Consider the following 19,503-nt stretch of genomic DNA (forward strand, 5'->3'; position numbering starts at 1 on the left):
GGGCAGGAGGAGAGAAGAGGGGAAAATACAGGAGAGTAGAAGGTGCCAAAGGGGAGGGACGGTAAGGAAGAAGGACAATAGAGAACAAAGTATGAATAAAAATGCAATGTAGTGATGAAACCGATCAATTTGCAGGCTAACTTTAAAACAAGGTGAAATTGAGTTTTCTTCTCTCTCCCAAATTCTTTCTTTCTGCTTTCGTTGTTTCTGTAATGAAAACTACACGGCTGTACTCTAGAGCTTCCAGCAGAGGGTGACTATTAAGGCGGGTCGCCAGCCTTGCACAGGGTCCAAATCCAGGAGGCCTTTGACCCCGGGATCGGCCCCCAAACCAGGCTGTATACAAGGCGTGCCTACGCCTCAGATTCCAGCCTTTCATTGGCCCTGAGAGGCCCGCCTCTCGACCAATGAGGCCTGGGGGCGTTATCCTGGGACGGGTCCTCAGACTCACGTGGTGCGTTCGGGTCTCCCTCCTCTCCTGCACCAGACCCTCGCCCTCCTTGGTTGCAGCTCCTGTTTTTCTGTTCTTCCACGGCGTCTTCGACCCCAGATTGGACATGGCATCGACCGCCACTGTGTCAGCTGCAGGGAGAGCTCTCCGCCGGGCCGTTCTGCTTCTCCGGCGCAGTTACCAGACGGAGAGGGGCGTCTATGGATACCGGCCTAGGAAAGCGGAGAACAGAGAGCCCCGAGGCGACCGTGCACGCCCCTCAGGTTGGGGATGCAGCGGGCAGAGGGCAAGGCCCAAAGGGGCCTCTTGTGCAGCTTGTGGTGGGTGCTGGCTCCAGGGAGCTTCTGGCCTGTGAGGGATAGCAGCCTTGGAGAGCAGAGGAGACAGACGGAGAAAAGCTTGGGAATTGTCAGTGTCGAGGTCTCATCAGTGTCTAACCTTCACAGTTGGGCATCCCTGGCTTTGTTTCCACGTAATCTACCCATCTTTCTTATTGGGTCCTGGTTTGGGGACAGCTTTTACTTTCTTTCCCATAAAGAAGTGGGCATTTGGCTATTGGCAGAGACTGGTCTGTGGGAGGAGACACGGTCTAAGACCTCCCAGTTCTTTTTTTTTTTTTTTTTTTTTTGCTGTATAGCCCTGGCTATCCTGGAACTCACTTTGTAGACCAGGCTACTCAGAAATCCGCCTGCCTCTGCCTCCCGAGTGCTGGGATTATAGGCGTGCGCTACCACGCCCGCCTGACCTCCTAGTTCTTAAATGGATGATACATTTTCAGGGCCAACTGGGTACAGATGACATCTCAATGCTACTTCTCCTCCTCCTCCTCCTTCTCCTCCTTTTTCTTTCTTTCTTTTTCTTTTTTTCTTTTCTTTTTGTTTTTTTGAGACAGTTTTTTTTGTTTGTTTGTTTTTGAGACAGGGTTTCTCTGTGTAGCCCTGGCTGTCCTGGAACTCACTTTGTAGACCAGGCTGGCCTCGAACTCAGAAATCCGCCTGTCTCTGCCTCCCAAGTGCTGGGATTAAAGGCGTGCGCCACCACGCCGGGCTCCTCTTTAACTTTTAAGAGCCCGATTAGACTCTTCACACTTTAGAATTTTAGCACTTTGCTATTTACCCCGGGACCACTAAAAATAAACTTCATCTCATTCATTTGTATGCAGTCAATTTTTTTTTTCCTTTGAGACCGTGTTACTCTGTGAAGCCCCCGGCTGTTCTGGAACTAGCTATGTAGACCCCAGAGGCCTCAAACCCAGAGATCTTGCCTCCACCTCCTTAGTGTGGGACTAAAGGTGTGTGCCACCACGACCTGCTATCGTGGACCAGCTATAGTGGAATATTTTTAGGGAAAGCATTTTGATCAACTAGATTGTTAATTCTGGCTTTGCAAGCTATATTTTCTTTCACATTACAACTTCAGTGTAGACTTTTTTTTCGGTGTGGTTTGGTCTTACAGCCCTACCACTGAGCCCCTATCATTTATACGCACTCTTCTTAGACTTAGTGTGTATTAGCAGTGATTTTGGTGTTTAAAATGCTAGTTCTCAGTTCTGTGTTCTTTTCTCTTTATCCAGGTTGTTAGGTGAAGTTCAAAAACATGACCTCCCCACCCCCTCTTCTTTTTATAGTATTGGAGAGAGCAGAATGAGGGTTTGCCAGTGCTAGGCAAGTGCTGTACCGCTGAGCTACATAGACCCACAGCCCAGAGTTCATGCGAGTGTGTGCCTCTGGGTGTCCACCTTTGGCCAGTCATAAGGGATGTGTGTTGTATGTGGACGGGCAATGCCTCTATTTAAAGTTATGCTAGTGAGCACTCAGCGTAATTCTACTGTGACTGCTTTGGAGCTTTTCTTTCCCATCCTCCTGACCTCCTGAGTTAAGGCAAACCTAGGCTAACAGTTGTTATTTGGAAGACTATGAGAGTCATTTGGGGAGCTGTAGACTGGTAGGGCTAGAAAAATATCTCTGGAGTTGTTAATTCTTTCTCTCTTCCCTTATCACCAAATGACCTTCCACTTCTCCTAACTAAGAGAGAACTCACTTTATTATGAGGTATTTGGTCCCATCTGAAAGTTCAGAACCAAATGACAGCTTCAGGCCATGGGTTTGACCTTGTGTGTGTTAGGGCCACTGTGAGGGGAGAACAGAGCCAATGCCGGGAACATTTGCATCAAGTGGCAGCATCAGGCTCAAGGGGGTTTGATGGGAAGGGTAACAAATGTTTTTACTTTATTTAAAAATACTCTGACTAAATCTTAAAGACGGATGGGATCCTTTTTTTTGAAATACCACTGCGTGGATATCTGCGATAGTTTTCTTCTGCTCTAGGAAGTTACTTTATCACAACTCTTTATAGATCATCATCTGTGGGGAGGCATGGGGGAAAAGGGAGAAGAGAGGCGCATGCGTGACTTGTATTCACATCCCATAGACGACGAAGTTAGTCAGTAGCTACACATCCCTGTGAGCAATGGAGGCTGGGGAACACAGTGTTTTACCTGCATGGCCATGCAACAGCTAAGAATTATCTTATTATCTGAAAGGAAGGGGAAAACTGGTAGCTGTGGCTCCCAAAATCAACCCTGAATTTTTTTAAAGTTTTCTTTTCTTCCATATATACACCTTTTCCCCTCTTTGTAGCTTCTGAATGAGTTAGCATCATTATCTGGTGAGCTTGCTGTCCTCATTGACAGGGCTGGCAGTACCTCAATCTAGCATTCTATAAACTCTATCCCCCATTCCATATATGAACATTCAGTCCTGGGGTGTGTGTGTGTGTGTGTGTGTGTGTGTGTGTGTGTGTTTTAGGCCAGAGTTAGGAATTTTTTGGCAATACAGGTTTCTTATAAAGTTTACGGGTCTGCAACCATTGTTTCTGGTTATTGCATGGGCACGTTGCTTAGGTCAAAAAACTTATCTAGCCATACCTTTAATCCCAGCACTCAAGAGGCTGAGGTGGGCAAGAGTTGCCAAACCAGGTTGATTTATATACCATGTTAATTCTATCCTATTGGAGAGTGGGGGTGGGAGGAGAGGGGGAGAGAAGGAGAGAGGAAACTCATTGAGAAAAGAGTTAAGCTTGAAAAGTCTGATCTCTTATTAGTTATCTCTGTTCTCTAAATGAATGGTATTTGCCTTTAGACTCTGAATTACAGGTCTTAGTATGAAGGTAATATTCTTTTGTAAGACAGTATGTAGTCCTTTCTGACCTGGAATTTGCTTTTTAAACCAGGCTGCGCTCTCTTTATTTCTGACTTATCTCTGCCTCTCAGGTGGGACCAAAGGCCTGTTTCACCATGCCCTACCCTCAAGGTTACATTCTTTGTTTGATTTTTGGTTTTTTGAGAGTAAACTAAACTAAACAGCCCTAGCTGTCCTGAAATTCTGTAGACCAGGCTGCCAGGCTGGCTTCGAGCTCACAGAGATCCTTTGCTTCCTGAGTGCTGGGATTAAGGCTCGAACCACTACAACCAGCTCTCTTTATTTGATATTTAAGGTTAAGCTAGCTCAGTTGTTCTCAACCTTCCTAATGCTGTGACCCTTTAATACAGTTCCTTATATTGTGGGGAACCCCAACCATAAAATTATTTTGTTGCTACTTCACAGCTGTAATTTTGCTACTGTTATGAATCATAATGTGTAAATGTATAGATATCAGTTACACAGGGTATCTGATATGTGACTCCTATGAATGAGTGGTTTAACTGCCAAAGGGATTGCAATCCAAGGGTTGAGAACCATTGCGCTAGACTGAGTTATCTTATAAAAATCTGGGGTGTGGGGAGGGAGGAAGGTGCATTCTCAGTAGAATATGAAGGGTTGAAGCTCTGTAGCTTGCAGGTTTGAGGTCATGGCCATATGGGCCTACTAGCTGGCCAACTATAGCTATAAATATTGCCAGCCTGGTCTACAGAATGAGTTCCAGGACAGCCAATGCTACACAGGGAAACCCTGTCTCAAAAAAACAAAAAAAGAAAGAAAGAAACCAAAGTTCTCATTACCTGTTTGGGGGGGGGGTGCATGCACTCACACACACACATACACACACACACACAGAGATCTGGAGTTATAGGTAGTTGTCGGCCATTAAGTATGGCTGCTGGACACTGAAACTGGTTGGTCCTCTGTGAAAGCATCAAGTGCTCTTAACTATTGAATCATTCCAGCCCCATGAGTTTCATAAATGACAATGTTGTGCTGCATACAAAAGCTGCACACGAGCTGGAGGATGTCTCCCCTAAGATTCAGGTACTGTTTCTTCTTTCAACTCACCAGAGTTTAGAAACTTGGACAATATAGAATTTGTATTTCCTATATCTAAATCTTTGGTGTCTAGTATAGTACCCAGTGCCTAGCAGGTACAGAGTAAATGTATTTAAGTTAAAAACAAATAAGCAAGCCGGGTGGTGGTGGTGCATACCTTTAATCCCAGCACTTGGCAGGCAGAGGCAGGCGAATTTCTGAGTTCAAGGCCAGCCTGGTCTACAAAGTGAGTTCCAGGACAGCCAGGACTATACAGAGAAACCCTGTCTCGAAAAAAAAAAAAAAAACAAAACCAACAAAAAAGATTTATCACTGCCTTTCCTCGCCCTCCATACGTTTGTCTTGTGTGTAGCCGGTGACTGTCTGGGGTACCACACCACTCACTAAGCATGCCTTTGTGCTCCGGAAGCCTCTTGGATTGAGATATTGTCCGTGTTTTCAGCAGTTAAACTTTGACTGAGTTCTTTGTAGCTTACTCTTGGTAATAGCTTGTACTTTAGCCTCTGTAAACCCTAGTTGCCAAATTATTTTATTTATTTATTTGTGCTCAGAATCTCATGCATCAATTTTGGATTTATTCAACCAAACTCCTAGCTCATAGTGGAGGCAAGATGAAAAATGGCAATCCTCAAGGATATCGTGAAGGATTTTAGATTTTTAGATTTTCATTTTTTTTTTTTTGAGCATCTTTTAAAAAGTGTAGTGGTTTTTTTTTTTTTTTCTCTCCCCTGCTTCCCCCACCCCATCCTAACAGCCCCCCTAGCTTTCTTACTGAGATTGCAAACTACTGACAGCAACGGGTCAAAGGGGGAGGCTTATGCTGTTTCACGTCTTGGGGAGATAGTCTGTTATGGAGTGGGAGGCCTGGCAGCTGGAGTGGCTACGGTGGGTGGCTGCTCCTTACATCCTACTGAGTGTGTGTGTGTGTGTGTGTGGTGTATATGTGTGTATATGGTGTATATGTGTATATGGTGTATGTGTGTGTGTGTGGTGTATGTATGTGGTGTGTGTATGTGTGTAAGTATAATGGAACATTGGAGTCAGCTTCTTTATTACCGGTGTCAGTTTTAGAGGTTTCTTAACTTAGCCTGGAGGTGGTGGTGTAGCCCAGCTCTTGGGAGGCACAGGCAGGCATATCTCTGAGTTCCAGGCCAGCCTGTTCTACAGAGCAACTTCCAGGACAGTTAGGGATACACAAGGAAACTCTGTCTCAAAAAATTAAAAACAACCTCCTTTCCCTGACCCCCAACAGCAGAGTCAAACATGCTAATATATGTTTGTAATCTCAGCACTTGGATAGTTGAGATATCCTTAAAAAAAGAAAAAGAAAAGAAAAAGAAAAGGAAAGGAAAGGAAAGAAAAAAAAAAAAGGAAAGAAAAAAACCAAAAGCTATATGTCATGGAAGGAGGCATTTACTGCCCGAAGAGGCCAGAAGAGGTGTCAGGTCCCCTCGGACTAGAGTTACAGAAAGTACTGAGAATTGAATCAGGATTTTCTGGAGAAGCAGCCCAAACTCTTTTTTTTTTGTTTGTTTTTTTTGTTTTGTTTTGTTTTGTTTTGTTTTGTTGGTTTTCCGAGACAGGGCTTCTCTGTGTAGCCTTGGCTGTCCTGGAACTCACTCTGTAGACCAGGCTGGCCTTGAACTCAGAAATCCTCCTGCCTCTGCCTTCCGAGTGCTGGGATTAAAGGCGTGCACCACCATGCCCGTTTTTTTTGTTTTTTGTTTTTGTTTTTGTTTTTGTTTTTGGCAGCCGCTGTCTCCCTTCGTCTGGCTTTTAAATGAAATACTAAGTTTAGTTTAACTTTTCGGCTAGTGTACTTTGTGCTGGGTAACTTGGCATTCTCCTTCCTGAAGCAGAACTAAGGTCCTTGTGCCTCACTACCAAAATTATACATTTTAATGTATAGGAAATAACAAAGTAATCAGTGGAGATGGATGTTTTTGCCGTCGTCTTTTGTAAACATCATCTTGTTTTCGATGTGTCTTCCAGTCACAAGCAACAGAACCTAGCTGTGGCTATCCCAAGCAAAGAGCAGTATCTAGAAGGATGTCTCCTCAAACTGGACGACATGTTCAGCAGTTAAGACTCAGGAAGGGGGCTGGTGAGATGGCTCAGCGGGTAAGAGCACCCGACTGCTCTTCCGAAGGTCCTGAGTTCAAATCCCAGCAACCACATGGTGGCTCACAACCATCCGTAACGAGATCTGGTGCCCTCTTCTGGAGTGTCTGAAGACAGCTACAGTGTACTTACATATAATAAATAAATAAATCTAAAAAAAAAAAAAGACTCAGGAAGGGGCAAACCAGAGTCGTGTCTAGGAATACGGTGCACTGTGGGCCTGCTTAGCTGGTGACAATGCAAATATGTCTGACTGTGTCCCTGATCTTCCCTCACTATGCCACCGCATGTCATGAACTTAGCAACACATAGAGCCTTGAAGTCAGAGCAAGCCCCAGAATGCCTGGACTGCAGATGTGAGCCACTGTGCCCAGTTTATCTATGTAGCTTGATGATAGTTTTGCAAGTGACAAGATAATTAAGGTTAATTCCTTGTCTATGGTTTTATAGAATAACTGTGTCTGGAGTCTGAAATAATAAAAGAGGGCCAGTTAGATAGCTCATGGGATGTAGGTGCTTGCTACCAAGCCTGAGCACCTAAATTTGATCCCTGGGACCCACACAGTAAAAGGAGAGAACAAAATTTTCACGAGTTATCCTCAGGATTCCGCATGCATGTTCTGGCATGCCCCTTGCCAAAATAAATAAATACAGATTTTTTTTTTTTTTTTTAACAAAGGAAATGTGAGATTGGGTGTTTGGCCTTGTGGTAGAGCACGTGGGAGGCCCTGAAGTTTTGTTCCTAGCACTGAAGGAGAAATGGATATGTAACATTGATTTGGGGCTTTACCTTCACTTTACAATTATTGTTGTTATTTTTGTTTGTTTGAGACAGGGTCTCACTATGTAGCCCTGGCTGGCTTCGAGCTTAGTAGGTAGGCCTTAATCCATCTGCCTCTGCCTCCCAGATACAAGCATGTATAACTCCAACCAGAGAAAAATATCTGTACATAGGTAGGTAGATAGATACATAGATAGATGATAGATTCTTGTTTTATGTGAATGAATGTTTGGCCTGCATGTATGAATATGTACTAAGAGAGCTCTGAGTCCCCTGGAACTGGAGTTACACATGGTTGCAAGCTGCCAAGTGGATGTTGGGAGCTGAACCTGGGCCTCTGCAAGAGCAGCAAGTGTCCTCAGCCATTGAGCTGTTTCCCTAACCCTGTTGTTTGTTTGCTTGCTTTTTGCTTTTTGGTGGTGTTTTTTTGTTTGTTTGTTTGTTTTTTTGTTTTTTTGGAGACAGGGTTTCTCTGTGTAGCCTTGGCTGTCTGGGTGTTCACGTTGTAGACTAGGCTAGTTTTGAATTTACAGAAATCTGCCTGCCTCTGCCTCCAAAGTGCTGGGATTAAAGGCACTTGACACTGTGCCCAGCATTTCCTCTGTTTTTAATATGCAGTCTAAGTTCTAAGAATCCCTGTACTAACAGGGAAAGGAAGGGGACCACCATGTCTTTAATGTCAGTGTGGAACGGTTGTGTGTCGTTTCGGAAGTTCTTCCTAATGTCTATCACTCATCCAGTTATCACGAATAAGCACTCATGGCTTGAGCTCGTTTCCTGTTGGCTTTGGTGTTGTGTCCATGGATTTTAGATGTCAGGAGATAAATGTAAGGAAATAAGTGTGTTACCTAGCATCTGACAGCCCTTTCATCCTGAAAACGCCTGGTAGATGCGGGGTTGTGGGAGGGGGCAGGGACCAGTGTGTTAAATGTCTAAGGCCATCCTTCTGCGGCAAGTGTTTCTATAGTTTCTGAGCATCTCCTCAACTGTGTTATTCCTTCTCCCAATTCAGTTGACCATGGCCTTGCCAGGCTGGTGACAGTGTATTGTGAGCATGGCCACAAAGCTGCCCAGATCAACCCTCTCTTCCCTGGACAAGCTCTCCTGGATACTGTGCCTGAAATCCAAGCTCTTGTCCAGACACTCCAGGGACCCTTCACTACCACAGGTAAGGCAGCTCCAGGGTGTTCGAGGGAACTGGCAGGAAGAGCCTTGTTCTGTTCTTGTAGAACAGGATGCCGTGGATTGGAGACTTCCATCAGGTAAAGGCAGTGGTGCTCAAACTTCCTAACATGTCAACTCTTGAATACAGTTGTTCCTCATGTTGTGGTGGTGCCCACCATAAAATTAGTTTTGTTGCTATTTATTTTGCTACTGTTATGAGTCATAATGTAAATATCTGTCTTTTCTGATGGTCTTGGTCAGCCCCCTGTGAGAAGATCATTAGCCCTTCAATGGGGTTGTGGCCCATAGCTTGAGAACCACTGGGAGGAGGGACAAGGAAGGGCACACTGAATTGTCTTCGAGTAGGAGCTGTCTTGAAGTTCTAGAATGGTCTCAGTTTCTCTGTGGTAAAAACACATAGGCCGGGCGTGGTGGCGCACGCCTTTAATCCCGGCACTCGGGAGGCAGAGGCAGGCGGATTTCTGAGTTCGAGGCCAGCCTGGTCTACAGAGTGAGTTCCAGGACAGCTAGGGCTACACAGAGAAACCCTGTCTCAACAAACAAACAAACAGTCTCAAAGCCTAATCCTGGTGACATCATTCCTCCAGCATGGCCTCCTAAACTTCCCAAGCAGCACCACCTTCTGGGGTCCGAGTGTTCCAGTCTCTGAACCTACGGGGGCTTCTCATTCAAACTACCCCAATGCAAACAGACTCAGCAAACTTAAGGACTGTGTAGCTGTCACATGGCAGAGGTGGGAAACAGCCTGCTCTGCTTTCATTCTAAAGCCCTAACCCCCTCATTCCACCTCTCCTGGCCTGGAAACTAAAGCAATCACAAACAAACAGAAAAATTTTCTGACCTGGATCACAAGCCACCGTTTTAGGGTTTATCTCATGTTACCTACGTTATCAGTATTATTGTGCTGCAAGAAAGAGACCCGGGATCCTGTGCATGCCAGGCAGGAGCTCTACACTGAGATGTAGTCCTATCCCAAGAGTTTTAAATTTTATCCTGAAGTTACTATAGAATCACAATCTGACATAACATAGAGCTGTCCTCATGAGGAAGGTCTCCTTCCATTGAGTTTCACTACCTTATGGCTATCAACTGGAATTTTAATTTTGCCTTTAGAGAAGGTCTAGATGGGTCAGAGGCTGCACCTCAGTGCAGAATGCTTGCTTGTTACGTGAGAGATCCTGGATATACGTTCCCACATTTTTTTTTAAAGAAACTATTACTAACCAGTGATGATTCCGTTTGTAATGGAGCTCACAGTGGAAGCAGCAGCGGTGGGTGTTCTGTTCCGTCCCTCGATTTCCCTTCCGTGCAGCTGCTTATTCTGTGAAATGATCCCTTTGGTTCTCTTTCACAGGACTGTTAAACCTGGGCAAAGAAGCCGCTTCTCTTGAGGAGGTATTGGCCTATCTGAACCATATCTACTGTGGCCCAATTTCTATCGAAACCGCCCAGCTTCAGAGCCAGGAAGAGAGAGACTGGTTTGCCAGGAGGTTTGAGGAACTGAAAAAGGAGACGTTTACCACAGAAGAACGAAAATACCTGTCAAAACTCTTGCTAGAGTCTCAGGTATAAACAGTATCAGCTAGGGGCCGGAGGGGTGGCTCAGTGGCTAAAATCACCTACTGCTCTTCTAGAAAACCCAGGTTCAAATCCCAACACCCACATGGTGCCTCATGTTGCTGTTTTTAACTCCAGCAACAGGGGATCCAACGTCAATGGCTTCTGAGGGCACCCGCACTAATATGTATATACTGACGCACAGATACATACAACTATATAGCTAAAAATGGTAAAAATAAGTACTAGCTAATATCAGTGAACCAGGTCTTCTCAGTTCCCACGAAGATCGCTCGCCACTAAAGAGAGGAAAGAAGACATTAGACCTTGTCCCTGTCGCTCCCCATTGCTTCAGCACAACAGACTTAGCAACACTTCACTCCAGGCAGAAGCAAAGTGGATGACATGCCGAGAGCTGTTGGCCCTCCTCGGCATCAAAGTGCGTTGAAGCATTTGTCTGCTTGTTTTGTAAAAGCTGACAGAGTCCTTGAGATGATGCATCTCTTTTTGTTTCCTGAAGAGATTGCTGAACTCCTGGGCAGAGGGTCTCAATGTAAACTGGTGAAACCAAACCATCAGGGCTGAGGTAAGGACTCAGGCAGGACAAACCAATAAAAGCCTCTTTCCACCGCTGTGAGTATCTGGATAGCATTAGACCTTGGTGAGAAAATACTGTGGAACCTCTACAAAAACTACTGTTTGACTAAGCAGCAGATAGCCAAGTCCACCCTTAAGTCTAGAAAAGCAAATACAGAAAGTAGCTGTCCCCAGATATGTGATTCTGTCACTCAGGTCTACTCTTTACAGCTCCTTCTGGGTCAAGGGTCCTTAGCAGAGCTGTACTATCCCATGATGCCTCTCTCTGTGGATATGTAGTGAAGGGACACAGATGGGACCACTGGAATAATCTGGGGCCTTCTTACACCACATGGACCATATCTGCCTTTCGCCTGAGCACTTGACTGTCTTCCAGCAGCTAATATGTCTGTTCCGTAGGAGTTTGACCACTTTTTGGCCACCAAGTTTGCCACAGTGAAGAGATACGGAGGTGAAGGGGCAGAGAGCATGATGGGCTTTTTCCATGAGTTGCTGAAATTGTCAGCCTATGGCGGTATAACCGACATCATTATCGGGATGCCCCATAGAGGGAGGTTGAATTTGTTGACAGGCCTTCTGCAGTTACCTCCGGAGGTAAGGTTCCTCTCTATGTGGGCTTTGTTTGTTTGTTTGTTTTTTAATGTCCATGGCTACTATTTTATTTTTACCTTTAATTGTTGTTACACAATCCCATCCACGTAACCCCAAACTCCTATACTCCTAGATGCATAAATGCAGCCCACTCAGTGACATATACTGTTACCTGTATGCGCACGATCTCAGGGCCAACCACTTGGTCCTGGAGAAACAACCGGAGGCTCTTCCCTGGGGAAGATCTTTCTCCGGCTCTGGGCACTCCTCAGCTGCCCACGACTCTTAGTCTCCGGCTGAGGCCTCTGGAGCCTTCCCCTTTCCATAATGGCATGTTAGTTGATGTAGGCCTTCGGGTCTCGTTTGGGCAGCCATGTTGATGAGACTCCACAGAGGTAGCTTTTCTATGTCTCTAGGAAAGTTTCTGTGGTTCTTGCCTGTGCAGGACTGCAGCATAATGAAGGTGATGGTGCTAAGTTCCTCTAGAAACTGGTGGGGCTTATGAACAGTTGGTGGGATAGCTTAGTGAAGGGGTGGAGCTTCATGCTGACAGGCAAAAATCGAGGTTGACTTTCCCGTAATGTTCTTTTATAGGTTCTTCTCTCAGGGAAATCCTGGGTTATTTTGTTTCTTCAAGTTGCCTGGTGGTCAAGGAATGATAAGCAAAATTGCCCTCTGCCCTTCCTCTGCTACAGCAGACACACACACACGCACACATACACACACACATACACACGCGCACACACATGCATATACACACACACACACACACACACACACACGCATGCACAGTGGAGCACAGCACAGCATTGGCATCAGCAGTATTACTTCCAAGCTTAGGCTTCGACTTCTGCAGCATGGGCCATGTCTCAGATACTTTTCTGTTGCTGTGAACAGACACCATCACCAGGGTCACTCATAGAGGAATTTAGTGGTGGCTTACTTAGTTTCAGAGGGTGAATCAGTGAGTGCAGATAGGCAGGCAGGCATGTTGTTGGAGCAGTTGAGAGCTTACATCTGACCCACAAGCACAAGGCAGAGAGTGCTAACTGTTCATGGCTTGGGCTTTTAAAACCTCAAAGCCCATTCCCTAGTGACACTTCTCTTCCAACAAGGCCACACCCCATAGTTCTTTCCAAACTGTTACACTAAGGACCAAGCATTCAAATATATGGCCTATGGGGTCCACTCATTTAAATCACCACAGGGCAGCCATGGAAACCAGAGCAGTGGCTTTAAGGATCCAGAAGGCAAGGGACGTCATGGGCACATCCTCCAGTCCTGTCCTCTAGCACGTCCAAGGTCCTTACAGCTTCTCCTTCTTGAAGACCTAGGGGCAAGTTTGGACTTCAGAGTAAAATATTCCTCCCCATGATCAGATGCACTTGCTGGTGTGACATAAACTGGCATCCACGACCCAACTACAGTGACTTTTGCTGAGACTGGTGTGCTGGGCCTGGCTGACAGGATTGGAGGGACAGTGACTTGCATATCTGCTCCAGCAGCACTCCTCCACAACCTGGATGCTGTAGGTGCCCTGGAGACTCCACAGAACTGATGATTTGAGCAGCTTTATTGTCGCTTGTCCTTAGTACCACATCCTCAAGACAACGGCTGCTGGACCAGAGCTGGTCTCTGGATGGCTGCATCTTCACTGCCTTTCCACTTCAGCACTACCGATGTCATGGTGACCTGCCTGTTGGTCCTCTTCCCATGGTACTAGTACCCATGTGGGGGAGTAGCGCCTTGTGCTCGTGGATCAGATGTAAGCTCCCAACTACTGCTCCACCTTCCACATGTTGGAAAGTGCGCAGCGCTCTCCACCTTGCCCACAGGATACTTGCATCACTGAAAATTACCAGTAGTATCACGAATGTACTGCTGAACTGGGAACAGTGTTTTGGGGAAGAGCACTCTGTTCTGAGCCCTGTGATCACAGAGCACTGTGACTCCAACACCATGGGTGCTCCCTAGGTCTCAAGACTCTCAGTGCATGTGAGTTGTAGAGTAGGCACTGTAGTACTAAGCAGAAGGCGGCTGCTTGGTCTTGGACATCTCCTTCCGTGTGTTGTATCCTAACCAAGGATGACTGTGGGGTTTCCTGGTGGATCTGTGGTCTCCTGATATCATGCCCACCAAGCAGGCCCTTGGTTTCATCTTTGGTCCAGGATGCTGAAAACATTTCTAATGGACAAGAAGGGCCCAGGGCCTGTAGGATGGTCCAACCCTGAACTTGTGCCCAGAAGCTGTTTCAGCCAGTTGCTCTCCCCGAGGTTCCCGTCACGACAGGGCCCTCTCTCCTTCTTTCCTGTAAACGAAAACACTGTTAGGTGCTTCCTAGACTTCTTTCCCCTTCTGATTATTTGCTGAGACTCTTTTCTAGCCTACACTGAGTTCCTTCGACAGTACTCAGGCTCTCCTCAGTCCCATTTGTTTTTTTCTTACAGTGTTCCAGAGCTAGTGACTTCTGATGCTGACATACGGGGAACCTTTCACATTTAAGGGCAAGGGCAGCTTGTAGCCCACACTTGCAGCTGGCTTTATGAGTGGTCTAGCCTAGAGGACCATCACTCTTACCTCCGACTGTCAGGGGTATGGTAGCAGAGACACTTGCCTGGAGGGACTGGGGATCTCCTGTATCCCTGAATGTGTCTGGAGAGTTGCATAGGGGCTTTTGGGTCAGTCATAGAATGGGGATCTGCTTAACTTACTGCCTGCAGAAACCGGAATGCCTAACCAGGCCACAGTGGAGGGTCTGAGCCTACTAGGGGTTCTGGTGTAAGTGCCTACCGGCCTCATTTCAGGGAAGTGGTTCTCTTGCAGAAAGTTCCCAGGTCTGACCAGAGTACCCACTGTGCTTTGGGTTTGTGTTTCCGGTGAGTTTTTAATCGATCTGTACACAAATGTTCAAATGCTAGGTTCAGAGACAGACAGCAGAGGGGTCTGTTGTGTGTTTATGACACTATAGAGATGATCCAAGCCATGTGTTGATGTACATGTGTGTGTAAGGGGGTCAGGGGAGGGGAGGGGAGGAGAGACAGAGGGAGAGAGAGAGAGAGAGAGAGAGAGAGAGAGAGAGAATAAACATAGGAATTGCAAACTCTGAAGAATCATGGTCTTTTGGTCTTCTACAAATACACTGTTAACACTGCAGAGGGAAACCCCCAAAGGAAGCCGTTGCTGGAGGCCCCAAGCCTAGCTGCTACATGACTGTTACCTCCACGCTATCCTGACATGTCTTTGGGAAGTGGTCTCATGGACAGTGTCGAGAGTAGAATGAAGTCCATCACATGTGCAGCACCTGTCAATCAGCAGAATCTAGTGGGAAAAGCTAGGCGGTCTACACATTTGAGTGAGCTGTGGACTCCGGCATTCTAAGTGATGAGAGGGAGGGGAGGAAGCAGAAGCACAGGCGCTCCTGCACGCAGCATCTCAGTGGAAGCCCCAGAGGGGTGTGATTCTGAGCATCCTGTCGTCCAGGGATCTGCCACCTACACTCAGGTGACATGGCTGCAGAACAAGACGTAAGTAAAGGACTTTGCTGAAATCAAAGAAAAAAGAAGAAAAGAACCTTATAAAAAGTAGAACGTGGGGCTGGTGAGATGGCTCAGCGGATAAGAGCACTGACTGCTCTTCCAAAGGTCCTGAGTTCAAATCACAGCAACCACATGGTGGCTCACAACCACCCGTAATGAGATCTGATGCCCTCTTCTGGCACTTCTGAAGACATACAGTATACTTATGTTTAATTAAAAAAAAAAAAGTAGCACGTGGGCTGGGGAGATGGTTCAGTGGTCAAGTGCTTGCCTGCAAGCCTGAGGCCCTTTGTTGGATTTCCAAAAGACATGTGAAAAAACTCAACTCTAAAACTGTATTTAAAACAGTCAGTGAAGGTCAGGGTGTGGTGGCTCACGCCTTTAATCCCAGTACTCAGGAGGCAGAGGCAGGCGGATTTCTGAGTTCTACAAAGTGTAGCCAGCCTGGTCTACAAAGTGAGTTCCAGGACAGCCAGGGCTACACAGAGAAACCCTATCTCAAAAAACAAAAACAAAAAATCCAAACAAACAAACAAACAAACAAAACCACAAACAAACAGTCAGTGGAATCAAAATGTATGACTTCAGAATCAATAGCAACACTTTAATATGGTTAAGACTATAGAAATTTCAAAGTAGACATTTGGTTGGGTAGAGAGCTAATTCAAACTTCCACTTTTGGCCTCAGTGTGGGGTTTGGGGATGGTGGTGGTGGTAGCAGAGGAGCAGGACTTTAATCCTAGCACTTGGGAGGCAGAGGCAGGCAGATCTCTAGCATTCTGGGACAGCCTGGTCTACAGAGTGAGTTCTAGGACAGCCAGGGCTACACAGAGAAACCCTGTCTCAAAAAACCAAACCAAACCAAAGCAAACCTTCCACCTTCGTCAGGTAGAATTACAAAAAGATGGAGTTGTGGGTTTTTTCCTTTCTCCTTTGTTCCTTTTTTTACAGCGATGCAGTGGCTGAAATCACTATTAATGATTACATATTTTGAAAGCTACATAAGACAGAAGTAACTAGTATTTACCTTGTGTTAGATTCCTCTTAAAATATTGCCACGAAGGACTGGAAGAGCTATATTGGTAGTTAAGAACCTATTTGCAAAAGATTTCAGTTTAGTTCCCAGTACCCATGATGGGGGGCTCCAGGGCACTTACTGGATGTCTGGAGGAAACCCCTATCAGCAGCCACATTTCAGGGGAGTGTTTCTTTGGCTGAAGGGTCTAGTCTCTTATGGATTCTGTGGGTACCTGCACTCATGTGCAGCTACCCACACACAGGTGCACCCACATATATATATAGGTAATTAACAATAAAAATACTCTAAAAAATGTTGACTGTCATTTGATTCTGAGGAACTCCAATGCCGAGTGACCCAGCAGTTAGAGGTCTGTGTTTGTCTTTAAATAATGCATGTTTGCAATAACTATAAAAGAATTTACATAATGCTTATCTTACTTTAAGCTCACTTTAGACCCCTGAAATAAGATGTGTTTCATATCTTGTATTTTTGCCCTAATAGCTGATGTTCCGTAAAATGCGAGGCTTAAGCGAGTTTCCAGAAAATGTTGCCACCATTGGTGATGTCCTGTCCCACCTGACCTCCTCAGTGGACCTAGACTTTGGTGCCCATCGACCCCTCCATGTGACAATGCTACCCAACCCCTCACATCTGGAAGCTGTTAACCCTGTGGCGGTAGGGAAAACTCGTGGCAGGCAGCAGTCTCGGGAAGATGGGGACTACTCCCCAAATGCTTCTGCTCAGCCTGGGGACAAAGTCATGTGCCTGCAGGTATGTGGAGTTTTTTTTTTTTTGGGGGGGGGCCTGAAAGAACAATGGATTGATAGATATGACAGGATACTGTAGCTGTTTAAGAGGAAAGTGGAATGACATTTTGAGAAAAGAGAATTCTGGGCTTTAAAGAAATATGTTTGGTAAAAATTTTCATGATATGTTTATTATTTGCGTTAGGTTTTTGTTTTTTTGTTTGTTATTTCGAGACAGGGTTTCTCTGTGTATCTCTGGCTGTCCTGGAACTCACTCTGTAGACCAGGCTGGCCTCGAACTCAGAAATCCACTTGCCTCTGCCTCCCAAGTGCTGGGATTAAAGGCGTGCACCACCATGCCTGGCCTTTTTTGGTTTTTCAAGACAGGGTTTCTCTGTGTAGCCCTGGCTGTTCTGGAACTCACTTTGTAGACCAGGCTGGCCTCGAACTGAGAAATCCGCCTGCCTCTGCCTCCCAAGTACTGGGACTAAAGGCATGCGCCACCACACCCAGCTTTGCGTTAGGTTTTAAATGAAAAGCTGCCGGCGCCAACCACCTTGTCTGCCAGGCTTCATGGTGACATTCTGATCTAGTGGCTTTGAGTGGTAGAATCCTTTCAGAATAGCATTGTAATTTTCTACTTCTGTTATGCTCTTGCCTCCTGTACCTTGGCTTTAATGTGTGCTGCCTCCTTCCTCTTTGCTGTTCATGGCAGCGGGCAGGATTTGGTGACGGGAGCTCCTTCTCTCTGTCTCTTCAGCGGTGAGTGAGTGGGGAGAGGAGAAGGTCAGAGGTGTGCACTGTTCCTCATACATATGTGTGTTTGTGTGGTATGTGTGTGGTGTGTGTGGTGTGTGTATGGGTGGTCTGTGTGTGGTGTGTCTGTGTGTGTGTGTCTGTGTGTGTGTATGGGGTGTGTGTGTTATGTGTGTTATGTGTGCTTGTGTATGGTGTGTGTATATGTGTGTGTGTGTTGCATGTTTGTGTATGATGTGTATATGTTGTGTATGTGGGTGGTATGTGTATGTGTGTGGTATGTGTATGTGTGTGTGTGTGGTATGTATTTGTGTATGTATGTGCAGTATGTGTGTGTTGTGTGTGTGTGAGATGTTGTATGTGTGTGTGCGTAGTATGTATTGTATGATGTGTGAATGTCAGTGTGGTGTGTGGGGGGTGGTATGTATGTGTGTTGTGTGTATGATGTGTGTATGTGTGTTGTGTGTTTATGTGTGTGTGTGTGGTGTGTTATGTGTGAGGTGTGTGTATACTCGACAACATGCATGTGTAGGCGAGAGGACAGTTTTGTGGAGTCAGTTCTGTCTTCCGTCTTTATGAGGATCCCGAGGCCTCACCTCAGGTCTCTGAGTGTGGGAGGGGAGTACTTTCACCCTCTGTGTCAGCTCACACACCCTGTTTCTGTTTTCATGCAGAATCTCCTAGAGCTGAAACTGGCCCAGAGCCCAGTGGCGGAGTGCTTGCCTGGGAAGCACGAGGCCCTGGGTTCAATCCCTAGCATAGAAAAAAGCAATCCCTAGGTCGGTGTTTTCATTGCGTATGAAGTAGCCATTCCTCCCATGTTGTGAAATTGGGGTGTCAGGTCCAGTGTGCAGGGAGACATGGGAAGGAGCTCTTTGAAGAGCACTTTTGAGATGAGTCTGAACACATGGAGAAGTCCTGGCAGCTTCTGTCTTTATGTCAGGAGAGCTGTGAGAGGGTGGGGACTGGGGCTCCTGTTGGGATTCTCACGCAGTTTGTTTCAATCCGAAAACCTAACCTTACTGATTCCTGACTTCCTGCACGGGATAAACTTTCCAGGTTCACGGTGACGCTTCCTTCTGCGGTCAGGGGATTGTTCTTGAGACGTTCACGCTCTCTAACCTTCCACACTTCAGAATTGGTGGGAGCATCCATCTAATTGTCAATAACCAGCTGGGCTACACCACTCCTGCCGAGAGAGGAAGGTCGTCCTTATACAGCAGTGATATCGGTACGTCGCTCGCTGGAATTGCCATTGCTGTCAGCCACACAAGGAATTTGTAGAGAAACGTCTAGTTTGTTCAGAACAATGAGTCTTGCTGGTTATCATATTTGAATTTTTTCTTTCTTTATTTTTTTATAATTGGTTTTTTAATTATTTATTTTATATATATATGAGTACACTGTAGCTGTCTTCAGACACACCAGAAGAGGGCATCAGATCTCATTAGAGATGGTTGTGAGCCGCAATGTGGTTGCTGGGAATTGAACTCAGGACCTCTGGGAGAGCAGTCACTGCTCTTAACCACTGAGCCATCTCTCTAGTGCCTTAATTTTTTTTTCAAACAAGGTCTCACTGTGTCACTCTGGAGCTTGCTATTCTGTAAGCCAGGCTGGCCTGGAACTCACAGAGATCCACCTGCCTCTATCTCCCTGTCTTACTTATTGTTCTTTTGGTATGCAGATACACCATGACCAAGACCAAGGCAACTTAGAAAAGAAACCACTTAGTTGGGGGCTTGCTTTGGGGTTCCGAGGGTGACTCCATGCTGGTGGGACGCATGGTGCTGGAGCAGTAGCTGAGAGCTAACAGCTACCCGACACTCATGTGGCAGAGAGAACAAGAGACTGGGCCTGGGGTGGGCTTTTGAAATTTCAAAGCTCACCTCTGTTGACAAA

General features: G+C 46.1%; 1 protein-coding gene across 1 annotated transcript in view; it reads left to right on the top strand.

The window, feature by feature from the left end:
• Positions 1-422: 422 nt before the first annotated feature.
• Positions 423-19,503, top strand: part of Dhtkd1 (dehydrogenase E1 and transketolase domain containing 1) — a 39,470-nt gene continuing 20,389 nt past the window's right edge. The window contains exons 1-6 of the mRNA XM_021149085.3: positions 423-714; positions 8,628-8,783; positions 10,155-10,366; positions 11,354-11,548; positions 16,604-16,873; positions 18,664-18,835. Of these exons, the coding sequence (XP_021004744.2) occupies positions 558-714; positions 8,628-8,783; positions 10,155-10,366; positions 11,354-11,548; positions 16,604-16,873; positions 18,664-18,835 (1,162 nt within the window). The 5' untranslated portion in view covers positions 423-557. The remainder of the gene's footprint in view (positions 715-8,627; positions 8,784-10,154; positions 10,367-11,353; positions 11,549-16,603; positions 16,874-18,663; positions 18,836-19,503) is intronic.

This window comes from Mus caroli, unplaced genomic scaffold (assembly GCF_978045245.1).
Source record: "Mus caroli unplaced genomic scaffold, Mus_caroli_1 scaffold_2, whole genome shotgun sequence".
NCBI classification, from domain to species: domain Eukaryota; kingdom Metazoa; phylum Chordata; class Mammalia; order Rodentia; family Muridae; genus Mus; species Mus caroli.